The 16,027-nt window shown below is 37.9% G+C and overlaps 1 protein-coding gene across 1 annotated transcript in view; it reads right to left on the reverse strand.

Annotated features, from left to right (window-relative positions):
• CELSR3 (cadherin EGF LAG seven-pass G-type receptor 3) overlaps nt 1–16,027 on the reverse strand; it is a 649,278-nt gene that overhangs the window by 313,527 nt on the left and 319,724 nt on the right. The window contains 2 exon segments of the mRNA XM_053689358.1: nt 12,813–12,987; nt 15,714–15,920. Of these exon segments, the coding sequence (XP_053545333.1) occupies nt 12,813–12,987; nt 15,714–15,920 (382 nt within the window).

Here is a 16,027-nt window from a genome sequence, read left to right on the forward strand (position 1 = left end):
CATCGCTTCTCATGACTTTGCTGGGACAGTCTTTCACTGACACTGAAGGTACAATAGAACCCAAGACCCCCTATGCCAAGGCTGAAGAGGAAATAGAGAAATATTGTAAAGCCCCATCTCTGCCTCTCACTGAAGACCCTTTGAAATGGTGGCATGTACATGAGGTCATATTTCCCCTCCTCTCTCATTTGTCAAAGCGATACTTGTGTATCCCAGGTACAAGCGTGTCTGCAGAGCGGGTTTTCTCCACTGCAGGAGATGTGGTAACGGCTAAAAGAAGCACCCTCAAACCAGAGCATGTGGATCAACTAGTGTTCTTACAGAAAAACCTACATATTCCATAATTCTGAGTAGTGATTCAGGTTTATAATATTAATATTTAATGTTTTTTGGCACATCCAGAAGAAAGTGCTGTGTGCCCCACTGCCCAGTGCAGACTACTGTTAAGTTATTTTATATTTGTTACTGTTATATAGCTTATAGCTTTTTGAAAAATGAAGCTTAAAACCTTGAGTAAATCTTTGTTGGATCACAAAATATACTAGTACACTACACGACACGACCGACCACGTCACTCTGTCACAGTCACACACACACACACACACAATACAAAAGAAACAACACACAACTGCACACACCTCATGTGTGCGTGTCAGTCAGTGTCACCCTTCACCATGATTCACTCTTTTTATGATGTGTGTTTTTTTTGGTATTGTTTGACTGTGTGTGACTGTGACTGTGTGTGTGTTGTGTAACAATATATTTGTGATCCCATAAAGATATTGATAATCAAAGTTAGTAAATCTAGTAGTTCAATGCTACTTCTTGTATAATGTCTATTACTACTTCTAGTGTTACTGTGATGTTTGCCAATCAGGAAGTGCTCTGTTTTGTAGATGTTGTGCTATTGTTACAGCACACCCCTGTATTGTTTGCAATGCAGTGAGTGCATAGTGCACACTGCATAAGGGATTATTAATATTATTCATTCACACTAAAAAATTGTCTATTTTAAATAGACCCTTTAAGAAAGATATCATATGTTTTTGTTTATGATCCCAATCCCAAATGCCATCCCACCCACTCCCAGGCAGATCTGTAGGGGTTAACCGAATATAACCAACCAGTTAACAATAACAATGTGTGTACTGCAGTGTCTAACTGTCTCTTTATGAGTGTGTGAGTGTGTCTGTGAGTGAGTGAGTGCCAGTTTGAAAAGTTTGTATGTATCTCATTCTCTATGAGTGTGTGTGAGATGAGTGTATTAACTGCCTTTGAATTTTTTTGTTTGTATGTGATTGTGTGTCTGTCCCAGTGTCACTGTCTAAGTGTCTATGAGTGTGAGTGTGACTGTGGCTGACTGTGGTGCCATTGAATGTTTTTGTTTGTGTGTGTGTCCCACTGTGTCTCTAGTGTCTGAGTGTCTAGTGAGTGTGACTGTCTAACTGTCTATGAGTGCACTATGCAGAGAGTGAGACTGAAGCCAAACCCCACTATAGGGGAAGGAAAAGCCTTGAGTAAACCTTGAGTAAATCTTTATTGGATCACAAATATACTGTACACTACAGACAGTACAGCACACACACAGTGCCACACACAACAGCACAATACAAAAATAAAGCACACACACCTCAGGTGAGTGGCGTGCCACCCTTTCTTCACCATGATTTACTCCTTGATGTCTGTGTCCTTTTTTATGTATTGTTTGTTTGTGTGTGACTGCTGTGTACTGTTCAGTGACAGACTCAGTCACTATTCAGTTGTGTGTAGTACTGCTTTAACAGTAACTAATAACTAACTAATTATATTTGTGATCCCATAAAGATAATATAATCATCAAGAAGAAACTGTAGTTATAGTAGTTCAGTTCAATGCTACTTGTTTTAAATGTCTCTCTCTCTAGTACTATTGTAAGTCTGTAACTGTGTAAACTAATTGTATATGTCACAATCACATGTGTGTTGTGTGCACACTCTGTGCTGTGTGTTGTGTTCCAGATTCTTCACGTGATGTTTGTTTGCCACAAATTGACAGTCATGAAGGCACAGTGGACTGCACCTGTAATTTTGTACCTATAAGGGATTTATGTTTTGTTTTCTGAGGACAATTTTCACACAAATAAGGTATTATGGTGGTAACTTAAGCTTAACCTATCTATTTGGGTTTTAATTTAATGTCTATTATATTATTATTACTAAGTAAGTAAAGAAATTAAATTAAAACCAACATAGATAGGTTAGACATTTATTTGTTGTTCATGTTTCTTTACAAGTGTATAGTGTACTACTTACTAATATATAATATATACATTTAAATATTTTCTTTTACTGAAGAAGTACACTGTGAGCACTGCACTTTTTACACTACGTACTCTGTAACTACAGTTTGATGCCATAATATTGTTTCCAAACCAATACAACAATTGCCATTTAGTATTTACTGTTCTATAAACTGTTGTTGTCTGCTGTGTTCAGACTTTGCCACAGGAAGAGTGTCCTTTTTTGAGCTAATAAAATAAAAAAAGAGTTTATTTCAATACTTTGACTTCTTGAATTTTTTTTTCTGAAAAATTTAAAAATTGGGCAGAAATAGTGCAGTAATCGTGATGCATCGCGATGCATCGTAGAATCGAATCGTATCGAATCGTTACGATGATAATCGTAATCGAATCGAATCGTGAGACAGGTGAAGATGCGCAGCTCTACCTGGTCAGCCGTCTTTTTATATCTGTGAGAGTGCTGAGACCAATCTTGTTCTATGCAGCATTTAATATAACAAACAGACACACTAATATTTACCCCTTAAAGGGATAGGAAACACACATTTTTCTTTCATGATTCACATAGAGTAGCAATTTTAAACAACTTTCTAATTTACTTATATTATCAATTTTTCTTTGTTCTCTTAGTATCTTTTATATCCCTTTAATGACAGCTGACCTAATTTTCCTTCCAGCGGTGAGACCAGGTTATAACGTAATGTCTCTAGAAGTCTGTTGTAATAGTCCTCCTTGCTGCTTTTGGCAAGTCCTGGACTATCACAGGTCCAAAATCCTTTTAAGGACACGTGAAGTACAGTGTACAACCATGTTTTTAAGGAGTTAACAAATACTCGTTTACAGAACCTCTACAGAACATGTTTTTACAGAGTATTGTGGTTATAATTAAAATATCATATATTAGGAAAATGAGAAACCTAAATGAGGAAGAGACGTCAGTACAGGACGAGTGTAGGGGACATTATTAACAAGAAGCAAAGAGGGAATAATAGTGGAATAGCGGACTAGATAGATGGTTCTCCATATTCCGTTCCTCCCAAAAAGCAACATAATCCTAAACCTAATTGGCTGTTGCAAGGGCAAGAATAAGCCACGTTTTAAAGACAACTGAAACTTAACTTAAAGGGATATGCAAAAGGAGTACTTAGTACCATAGTTTACAGAAAACAGAAACTATCATTAAAGGGACATGAAAAAGGTAAACTTGGTACTATATTTTACAGAAAACAGAAACCATCCTTAAAGGGACATGAAAAAGCTGTACTTTGTACCATATTTTAGGTTAAGCATAGAAGCTTACCTGACCATGACAGACCCTGAAGGTGAGCCTTACTCTAAAACAGTTGAATACTCGTGTGCATGGGCAAAAATTTGTTTCGTCCAAAAGATTTGTTTAGGGTTTTTTTATTGTTCGGTTTGGCTGAATTTTGTCCATGCAGCATTCGGTTCGGAAGAATATTGGATTTAGATTTGTTACGGTTATTTCCATTAGGAACAGCTAATATAGACAATTAATATTAACAAAAAAAAACCTTAGATTATAGGATTTGATCAGTTAAAAGAACATACAACTCCTGTATGACTAAAATCAGCATTTAGTCCCTAACATCATTTATTAGTAATAATATATCAGTATTGTACAGGGGACAATGGGCAAATTAAAGATAAGACCCCCTGCATATATATATATTTATAAACAAAGTAGCTGATTAACCAAACTCCTTTTCTCCATTCCTGCACTTTTTGGTCCCAAACAGCATGAACGAATGAACAAATCAATCATTTGTTTTTTGTCCATTTCATCCAATAATGTATTCGGCTGTTTGTAAATCAAATGACTCGAGGAATCAGTAAGTTCGGATAAATTTGCATTTGTCAGAAGTCCAAATGCAAATCTATACAGCTGAATATGTGACGCATTTAGTGTTGCCAGGTGTCCGGAATTAGACCGGACTGTTCGGTATTTCAGGTTACTGCCCGGTAATATTATTTCCCAAAAAACGGACATAGGTAGCTAAGATGCTTTTTGAATTTTTTTTTTTACTTCCCTGGCCTTCTGCTGGAGTCCAGGATTCATCTGGCTATACCCTACCAACCGAACTGACCTACCCAGTAACCCAGGCCCCCCCAGCCCGTGTCAAGTAAGTTCCACCTCCAGCACCAAGTTCTAGCTCTAGTCTCAGTCTCAGCTGTAGCCACTGCAGTAAGAGGACTCCACGCTTACATCCTGATGTGCCTGTGCTGTGCGACGAGACTGACGGATGTCACGTGATCACGTGCGTGACGTCACGACTGTCTGCAAGAAGACCTGCGGGATGTGCTGACTACACATGCTGTCTGCTTTGTGGGGTGTTTTCACGGTCTGTACACGGAATCTGGAGTGCAGCAGAGCAGATCAGAGACAGGCAGATGTGAAAAGAGGGGTGTATTTCCTCAGAGGTACACCAGGATTTTATATATTTCATAAAACAAAGACTTAACCATTCCTAATACTCAGATTGTAAGGACTCAGACTCTTCATGATACAGAGAAATACTAGGGTCACTTATTCTAATATATACACCCAAATAAACACAAGTGTCACTCAATGCTTCAAATTAAACACAGTAGAGACTTTCCAAACACTCTAGAAAACTTCCAATAACAACTGAGACGCTGTGAATGCATAGCACTTGTAATGCAAAGTCAGCAGCAAGACTTTCTTCCAATACAGCAAATAGAAGTTCTAATATATAGAAGCAAAATGATATTGGGCATTTTATGCAGAAAACCACAAGACACACTTCCTAGTATATGCACCAACAGCAAATACCCTTCATAAAACAAAAATACTCTTGCACCATATGTGTAATAATACTTAGAGGAACATATAATATTTAATGCAGAGATATACAAGGGAGCTTCCCCTATAGAGGCACTAGGCATAATTACTAGTCCTGATGTATGGACATATCCCCAATCTGAACAGAGAGACTGCAGTTACACTTATATCTTAAATTATGATGAGGGGCAAATATCCCTAAAAGAGAGATGCTGGAGTCACAACCCCTCTTTATCTAAAGCAGTGATTGCTATACAGGATGGGTAACAAACTAGTAGATTACGGCACCTGGTAGTGTTAGAGTAAATTAGGTGATGTGTGGTATGTGTGTGTGTATATATACAGACTGTTATATATAAAACATTAAGCTGGTTTAACCTAAAAGTTGTGAGTAAAACAGCTAATTAATGCTTTTCCCATATGTATTATATTGTAAAGCTCTGTGTGTCTTTTTATTTAAAATAACAGATATACAAGACAGTGGTGTCACAGAGCAAAACACATTAACTTACACTCCTCTGAAGAGACACTAGGGATGCATGCCCCTCTGACCATGGATACATTCCTAATACAGATGGGTATCCAGAATACATAACTATCCTAGTACAGAGAGAGACACAAGAAAACCTTTTTTCCCCATATAGATGGAATGTGTTCTCTAGAACAGAAATATTAGGATACGTACCGCTTCTGATAGACTTCAGGTACCTTTGCCTTTCTAAATACAGAGGTATCCGTGTTGGTTGTGCAAAACTGGGGAATTGGTAATAAAGGGATTATCTATCTTTTTAAACAATAAATATTCTGGAGAAGACTGACCCTTTAAGTAATAAAGCATTAATTTTGATTGAGCTTTGGTTTTCCAGACAAATATAATATAAGGAAGCAAGTTTGTGTACACAAAGTGAAAACATAATGAGATCTGATATTACCTGAAGCTCAACCCATTTTAATAGGTTTTAGTTTAAAAGCACAAAGTCAGCTAATTCATATACACAAATAAACCTGATAATGCAATTTCTCATACATTTTATACTCAGCTGGTATAAGATATATGTGTGTGTGTGTGTATATACAGTATATATAAATATATATATATATATATATATATACACACATAGACTGTGTATATACTGTATGTGTACATACTAGAGCTGCGCATCTTCACCTGTCTCACGATTCGATTCGATTACGATTATCATCGTAACGATTCGATACGATTCGATTCTACGATGCATCGCGATGCATCACGATTACTGCACTATTTCTGCCCAATTTTTAAATTTTTCAGAAAAAAAAATTCAAGAAGTCAAAGTATTGAAATAAACTCTTTTTTTATTTTATTAGCTCAAAAAAGGACACTCTTCCTGTGGCAAAGTCTGAACACAGCAGACAACAACAGTTTATAGAACAGTAAATACTAAATGGCAATTGTTGTATTGGTTTGGAAACAATATTATGGCATCAAACTGTAGTTACAGAGTACGTAGTGTAAAAAGTGCAGTGCTCACAGTGTACTTCTTCAGTAAAAGAAAATATTTAAATGTATATATTATATATTAGTAAGTAGTACACTATACACTTGTAAAGAAACATGAACAACAAATAAATGTCTAACCTATCTATGTTGGTTTTAATTTAATTTCTTTACTTACTTAGTAATAATAATATAATAGACATTAAATTAAAACCCAAATAGATAGGTTAAGCTTAAGTTACCACCATAATACCTTATTTGTGTGAAAATTGTCCTCAGAAAACAAAACATAAATCCCTTATAGGTACAAAATTACAGGTGCAGTCCACTGTGCCTTCATGACTGTCAATTTGTGGCAAACAAACATCACGTGAAGAATCTGGAACACAACACACAGCACAGAGTGTGCACACAACACACATGTGATTGTGACATATACAATTAGTTTACACAGTTACAGACTTACAATAGTACTAGAGAGAGAGACATTTAAAACAAGTAGCATTGAACTGAACTACTATAACTACAGTTTCTTCTTGATGATTATATTATCTTTATGGGATCACAAATATAATTAGTTAGTTATTAGTTACTGTTAAAGCAGTACTACACACAACTGAATAGTGACTGAGTCTGTCACTGAACAGTACACAGCAGTCACACACAAACAAACAATACATAAAAAAGGACACAGACATCAAGGAGTAAATCATGGTGAAGAAAGGGTGGCACGCCACTCACCTGAGGTGTGTGTGCTTTATTTTTGTATTGTGCTGTTGTGTGTGGCACTGTGTGTGTGCTGTACTGTCTGTAGTGTACAGTATATTTGTGATCCAATAAAGATTTACTCAAGGTTTACTCAAGGCTTTTCCTTCCCCTATAGTGGGGTTTGGCTTCAGTCTCACTCTCTGCATAGTGCACTCATAGACAGTTAGACAGTCACACTCACTAGACACTCAGACACTAGAGACACAGTGGGACACACACACAAACAAAAACATTCAATGGCACCACAGTCAGCCACAGTCACACTCACACTCATAGACACTTAGACAGTGACACTGGGACAGACACACAATCACATACAAACAAAAAAATTCAAAGGCAGTTAATACACTCATCTCACACACACTCATAGAGAATGAGATACATACAAACTTTTCAAACTGGCACTCACTCACTCACAGACACACTCACACACTCATAAAGAGACAGTTAGACACTGCAGTACACACATTGTTATTGTTAACTTTTTGGTTATATTCGGTTAACCCCTACAGATCTGCCTGGGAGTGGGTGGGATGGCATTTGGGATTGGGATCATAAACAAAAACATATGATATCTTTCTTAAAGGGTCTATTTAAAATAGACAATTTTTTAGTGTGAATGAATAATATTAATAATCCCTTATGCAGTGTGCACTATGCACTCACTGCATTGCAAACAATACAGGGGTGTGCTGTAACAATAGCACAACATCTACAAAACAGAGCACTTCCTGATTGGCAAACATCACAGTAACACTAGAAGTAGTAATAGACATTATACAAGAAGTAGCATTGAACTACTAGATTTACTAACTTTGATTATCAATATCTTTATGGGATCACAAATATATTGTTACACAACACACACACAGTCACAGTCACACACAGTCAAACAATACCAAAAAAAACACACATCATAAAAAGAGTGAATCATGGTGAAGGGTGACACTGACTGACACGCACACATGAGGTGTGTGCAGTTGTGTGTTGTTTCTTTTGTATTGTGTGTGTGTGTGTGTGACTGTGACAGAGTGACGTGGTCGGTCGTGTCGTGTAGTGTACTAGTATATTTTGTGATCCAACAAAGATTTACTCAAGGTTTTAAGCTTCATTTTTCAAAAAGCTATAAGCTATATAACAGTAACAAATATAAAATAACTTAACAGTAGTCTGCACTGGGCAGTGGGGCACACAGCACTTTCTTCTGGATGTGCCAAAAAACATTAAATATTAATATTATAAACCTGAATCACTACTCAGAATTATGGAATATGTAGGTTTTTCTGTAAGAACACTAGTTGATCCACATGCTCTGGTTTGAGGGTGCTTCTTTTAGCCGTTACCACATCTCCTGCAGTGGAGAAAACCCGCTCTGCAGACACGCTTGTACCTGGGATACACAAGTATCGCTTTGACAAATGAGAGAGGAGGGGAAATATGACCTCATGTACATGCCACCATTTCAAAGGGTCTTCAGTGAGAGGCAGAGATGGGGCTTTACAATATTTCTCTATTTCCTCTTCAGCCTTGGCATAGGGGGTCTTGGGTTCTATTGTACCTTCAGTGTCAGTGAAAGACTGTCCCAGCAAAGTCATGAGAAGCGATGTGGACTTTCTTTTGGGAGGAGAAGGGTTATCCTCCTCGATGGCTGATTCTTCTTCCAGAGTTTCTTTTCCCTCAGGCAGTGGCACTTCATCCACGTTTGTCCTCCTAGATGTAACTGTACTAGTACACTCAATCTGTGTTTGAACAAAAGAATAGAAAAAATAGCATTCATTATTACCTCGAGCAGCCAGCCAGCTAATGCTATGTGTGTGCTCAGAGAGACAGTAATGCATAAATAAATGCATACAACAGCTCACATCTATTCAAGAAACATGATGCAATTAAAATTACCTCCAAGGATGCAGCCTCCTCAGTCACTCCTCTGTATATCTCCAATCTCTCCTCCTCTGTGAGAATAAAAGGCAGTCCCTTAAAACGAGGATCCAGGGCAGAGGCTGTATAAAGTATCTTCTTCTCTGCCTCACTGCTGTACCTCTTCAGGAGATCTGTTTTGATGGCATTCTTGATCTCATGGATCATGGGTGTGTCTCCCATGGTGTCTGTCATGTTCTGGAGCAGTTGTGCATTTAGAGGGGCAATGAGAGAAACAGTTGGATTGCGCTCTTCTGACATCAGTGTGGTTGCATCTTTCATTGGCTTTAATGCACTCACAGCATCCTCTGCATTTGACACATCTGTTTCGTTGAGAGTGCAGAGATCTGACTCACTTTTTCTGACTTCTGGAGACAACAATGTGGCACAGATTGCAGGTTGCTGTTCTAGGAACCTCTCGACCATGTCATATGAGCTGTTCCACCTTGTTGTCACATCAGTTATTAGCTTATGATTCTTCAGGCCAAGACATTTCTGTTTTTCTTTCAGACAGTGGTTTGCTGTAGTGCTGCGGTGAAAAAATGTTGATATTCGTCGCACTCTGCCTAAAAGCCTGGAGAGCGTGGCCACTTTCAGCGCCCGCTGGGATGCGAGATTCAGTGTATGGGCGAAGCATTTTACATGAGGGAATTTTCCAACTTGAGCAGCAACAATCATGTTCGAAGCATTGTCGGTCACAAGCACTACAGATTTATCGGACAGCTGCCATTCTTCCACGACACGAGACAGTAGCTCCGCCAGATGAGAACCCGTGTGAGACTCATAAACTGCTCTCGTTTGCAGCACATGCGACAAGATCTTCCAGTCCTTGCTAATGTAATGTGCAGTTACTGTTACATAAGACTCCGTCGTGACTGAAGTCCATGAATCACACGTTAGTGCGACTCGACTGGCTTGGCTCATTGATGCAATTACCTGAGCTTTTGTTTCTTGGTAGAGTGCAGGTATAACGTTTTCTGTTAAGTGATTGCGTGACGGGATCTTATAACGTGGCTCTAGTGTCTTCAACAGGTTGCGAAACCCAAGGTTTTCCACAACAGAGTAAGGCCGTAGGTCCTTCGCTATGAAAGTTGCCACAGCTTTGGTTATTCTCTTCCCTTTTTCAGAGTTGGGTGGCAAAGTTGACAGCATTGCATCAATTCTTGGCTGATGAGCTTCAGCTAGTCTTGTTATTTCCTTGGCAGTGGCACTGGCGACAGCGGCAGGGGTTAGCATCTCAGAGTGAAAACGTCTAACGTGATTTCTCAAGTTAGTAGTATTCCCTAGGTATTTAATTTTTGTGTGACAGGCTTTACAAACCGCGTGTGTCTTGTCCAATTCGTGCTTTCCAGTATGTTCATAAAATCCAAAATGTGCCCAGATGCTTGCTTTTAAAATGCTAGGTGCATTTTTTATCTCTCTATCTTTTTTGTCTCCCTCTGTCATTTTAGCATGACATGTACATATGTGACGGATGATGTTGTTGTCAACGTCAAACTCTGTCAGTGTTAAAAAAAAAAGAAAATACACTAAGTTCCAGTTGTCAAAATGTCAAGCCGCAAATGTAAAATCAACAAGTACTAGTAACTTCAACTACTTTGCCAATGCCATACATTTTGCGAACATAAATTTTAAAACAAATTGCATTGTGATAATTGCAGGGGACATCACTCACTCACTGACACAGTTACTGTAATATATTACACACTTAAAGGTGCAAAAACCCAAACATTTACTTTCATGATTCAGATAGAGAATACAATTTTAAATAAACATCATAACTAACTCTTCTATTATTTAATTTGCTTCATACTTCTCAGATATCGTTTGTTGATGACATATTAGCAATGCATTGCACAGCACACACATTACTTACTAAGTATATAATACTTTGTGCACAAGGAGGAGGCTATGCATTTCAACAAAGGATAAGCAAATTATATAATAGGGAAAGTTGTTTAAAATTGCATGCACTTTCTTGAATTAATATATTATTAAAATATTAGAACTTCAGACCAGGCCATCCATCCATGTGAAAAACATGTAGATAATAGATACAGATTAGACTAATAGAGACATTATTAGACAATAATAGTATACTATATTTATTTATAATACATTTTTTATATATGCAATATTATTCAATAATGCAGCAATTAATTATGCAGCAGCCTGAGCCTCAGTCAGCTCAGCATACTACGTTAAGTAAATAAGGCAAGTATTTAATTGTTACCCCTTATTGTGTAATAAATGTGATTGTGTACCCCTTATTGATTTGCTCTTTAAGTAAGTTAATAATTAGTTTACCTATTGGCAAGTAGTAGGCAGTTGAGGCAATAGGCAGGCATGGCAATGGCAATTATGGCATGGCATTGGCAAAATGTACAACGTTTTGGTAACTATTAACTAAACAAACAGTTAGTTAGTCTAATTCTCACCATAGGTCTCCTCCTCTGTCTCCCACAAAATAAAAATGAGCCCGCCGTGTAGCTGTAGTATACCGCCGTGTACCATCATCAATCTCAGGCAACAAACTCCTGCTTTGCTGCTTTGCTCCTACTGCGTAACTTCGGCACTTCAAGAGACCGCCCATGAGCGCCCATGTTGCTTTATTGGGTGACGTGACGTCAGTGACGTCAAAACGATGTACCGCGCACTTTCGCGCACTTTCTTTTACGTTTCCTGGAGGCTGGTCACGTGGGTAACGTTAATCGATTATCGCGTCTCAGCGCATCGATGCAGAATCGTTTCATGCCGCATCGCGATGCATCGTCAAAACGATTATTTTTGACAGGCCTAGTACATACACACACACACATATATATGTATATCTTTTTCAGTAAATTTCAACGCAAACTAATCCCCCCCCTCACAGTTTTTTCTTGGGTGTTCGGAATTTTTGTGGAGGACACCTGGCAACCCTAGACAAATTTAAAATTAGTTACAGAGCAGATTTACCTCAATTATGCTTGTAACCAACACAAATTCTCTCTAATGAAAACAGGGGTGAGCTCAGTACATAGGAATGAAGGATATAAAAAGATTTGTAGAAATAATATTCTATGCTTATGTTAAGGTGCATATCTCCGTCAAAACGTTTTTTGAATAATTGATTTGTCAATAAGTTGTAAGAAATGCCAGTGTGATCAGATCATTAGATAATGAAATATACAGGTATAGAATGTTTGTGTTTTCAGGATAGAGTGAACAAAAGAACAATTACATCTTGAGATACATAACTAATTTACATGCTTTAAAGCAAAGGTAACTATTCTTCTCACTGCTAACAGCAAGTTGCCACACCCTGCTAAGCTAATCCCACCCCCAAGGACCAGAGTCTGCTGCTCTAGAAACAAAAACTCACTTGTATTATATTTCTGCTTACCCATACATGTAATCAAATATACAAGGAACTGCTGCATTAACTTCAAGTTACCATTCAAAATAAATAATGTAAGTAAAATAATACACAACAATTAGTAAAAAAAACAAAAACACAAAGTTAGGTTTATCACTATCACGTATGTATTAATTGCATTGTGCTTATGTACCAGTAATAATAGCTGGAACTCCCCAGCCAATGGCGTGGTAGAACCTCATGGCGCCAATGTTGACATTTCTGACTTCTGTCTGCATTCGATAAATGTGAAGTCCCTCAACAAAAAGCCAAGCGAAGGTCGATAAGAAGAAATAGTGCAGCAGGATGGCAATCACAGTGCAGAGGAACTGGCGGAGGGAGACAGGACACATTTCTCAGCTTTGTTTCTATCACATAATAACAAATGATTGTGCGACTTACACCCCAGGGTCTATTCAAACAGGATTGAAAAAAAAAACATTACATTTACAGAATTGTGATTTTCATATTTCTGAGCAGTTCCATTAGCCGGATCCAATTATAGACAAGGTGCTGCAAATTAGCAAATATGTGAAACAAAATAAATATTCAAATGCAACATGAGTATCTCAATGAGGTCGCACCGAACGTTGCTGTTATTTCATTTATTATGTGTAGCTGAAATTTGCACTCTTATATGGTTTAGAATCAGATAATGATTTAGTACAGGTGTACCTACGGTATCAGATAATAATTTAGCACAGGTGTGCCTACGATATCAGATAATAATTTAGTACAGGTGTGCCTACGGTATTAGATAATGATTTAGTACAGGTGTGCCTACAGTATCAGATAATGATTTGATACAGGTGTGCCTACAGTATAAGATAATGATTTAGTACAGATGTGCCTACGGTATCAGATAATTATTTAGTACAGGTGTGCCTACAGTATCAGATAATAATTTAGTACAGGTGTGCCTACGGTATCAGATAATAATTTAGTACAGGTGTGCCTACGATATCAGATAATGATCTGATACAGGTGTGCTTACAGTATCAGATAATGATTTAGTACAGGTGTGCCTACGGTATCAGATAATGATTTAGTACAGGTGTGCCTACGATATCAGATAATGATTTGGTACAGGTGTGCCTACAGTATCAGATAATGATTTAGTACAGGTGTGCCTATGGTATCAGATAATGATTTAGTACAGGTGTGCCTACAATATCAGATAATGATCTAATATAGGTGTGCCTACAGTATCAGATAATGATTTAGTACAGGTGTGCCTACGGTATCAGATAATGATTTAGTACAGGTGTGCCTACGGTATCAGATAATGATTTAGTACAGATGTGCCTACGATATCAGATAATGATTTGGTACAGGTGTGAGTACGATATCAGATAATGATCTGATACAGGTGTGCCTACAGTATTAGATAATGATTTAGTACAGGTGTGCCTACGGTATCAGATAATGATTTAGTACAGGTGTGCCTACGATATCAGATAATGATCTGATATAGGTGTGCCTACAGTATCAGATAATGATTTAGTACAGGTGTGGCTACGGTATCAGATAATGATTTAGTACAGGTGTGCCTACGGTATCAGATAATGATTTAGTACAGGTGTGCCCAAGGTATCAGATAATAATTTAGTACAGGTGTGCCTACGGTATCAGATAATAATTTAGTACAGGTGTGCCTACGGTATCAGATAATTATTTAGAACAGTTGTGCCTACGGTATTAGCTAATAATTTATTACAGCTGTGCCTATGATATCAGATAATGATTTAGTACAGGTGTGCCTATGGTATCAGATAATGATTTAGTACAAGTGTGCCTATGATATCAGATAATAATTTAGTACAGGTGTGCCTACGGTATCAGATAATGATTTAGTACAGGTGTGCTTACGGTATCAGATAATTTACAACAGGTGTGGCTACGGTATCAGATAATAATTTAGTACAGGTGTGCCTATGGTATCAGATAATTTAGTACAGGTGTGCCTACGGGTATCCGATAATTTAGGACAGGTGTGCCTACGGTATCAGATAATTTAGGACAGGTGTGCCTACGGTATCAGATAATGATTTAGTACAGGTGTGCCTACCGTATCAGATAATTTATGACAGGTGTGCCTATGGTATCAGATAATAATTTAGTACAGGTGTGCCTATGGTATCAGATAATTTAGACCAGGTGTGCCTACGGTATCAGATAATAATTTAGTACAAGTGTGCCTACGGTATCAGATAATTTAGGACAGGTGTGCCTATGGTATCAGATAATTTAGGACAGGTGTGCCTACCATATTAGATAATTTAGTACAGGTGTGCCTACGGTATCAGATAATTTAGGACAGGTGTGCCTATGGTATCAGATAATTTAGGACAGGTGTGCCTACCATATTAGATAATTTAGTACAGGTGTGCCTACGGTATCAGATAATTTAGACCAGGTGTGCCTACGGTATCAGATAATAATTTAGGACAGGTGTGCCTACGGTATCAGATAATTTAGACCAGGTGTGCCTGCGGTATCAGATAATAATTTAGTACAAGTGTGCCTACGGTATCAGATAATTTAGGACAGGTGTGCCTAAGGTATCAGATAATTTAGGACAGGTGTGCCTACCATATTAGATAATTTAGTACAGGTGTGCCTACGGTATCAGATAATTTAAGACAGGTGTGCCTACGGTATCAGATAATAATTTAGTACAGGTGTGCCTACGGTATCAGATAATAATTTAGTACAGGTGTGCCTACGGTATCAGATAATTTAGGACAGGTGTGCCTACGGTATCAGATAATTTAGGACAGGTGTGCCTACGGTATCAGATAATAAACAGGCTAAAACAGCCTTTACAATATCTATGCAGGGGCTGCACTATAAGCTATAAGGTCCCTTTGCACTACGTGATTTTTTTAACCTCATTGGATATATAGGTCGCTGAATTGTGCTCTGGAAATCTCCAGCAGTTATGTACCTAGATCTATTACAATAAAATACATACGGTTTTACTAATTTTGGATGCACAGGTCAGTTTGTATTTAGGATACACGTTTTCTACAAGTAGGTGAGTTTGGGATCTTACCTCGCTCTCTGTACGGTTGATACCCAATAAAAAAACCAGCTCTGAAGTGAAGAGAGCAATACAGACGTTGGAGTGGATGCCTTGTGTGTTGGACTTCACACCTTTCAGAAACGTCAGGATAGAAAATGTGGCCAGCAGGGCAACCAGCGAGAGAGACAGAGACACGTAGGAGACCACTGCCAGAGTCTCCAGATCACCTTCCAGTTGCTTTGTAACCAAAAGAGGAGCATTGTAAGATTCTGCACTTATTTAAATTAATATAAATGTGCTCAAGAGGTGATAAAATAAACTAATTCTATGTTTGCTTTTACCCT

Source organism: Bombina bombina, chromosome 7 (assembly GCF_027579735.1).
Source record: "Bombina bombina isolate aBomBom1 chromosome 7, aBomBom1.pri, whole genome shotgun sequence".
Lineage (NCBI taxonomy): Eukaryota > Metazoa > Chordata > Amphibia > Anura > Bombinatoridae > Bombina > Bombina bombina.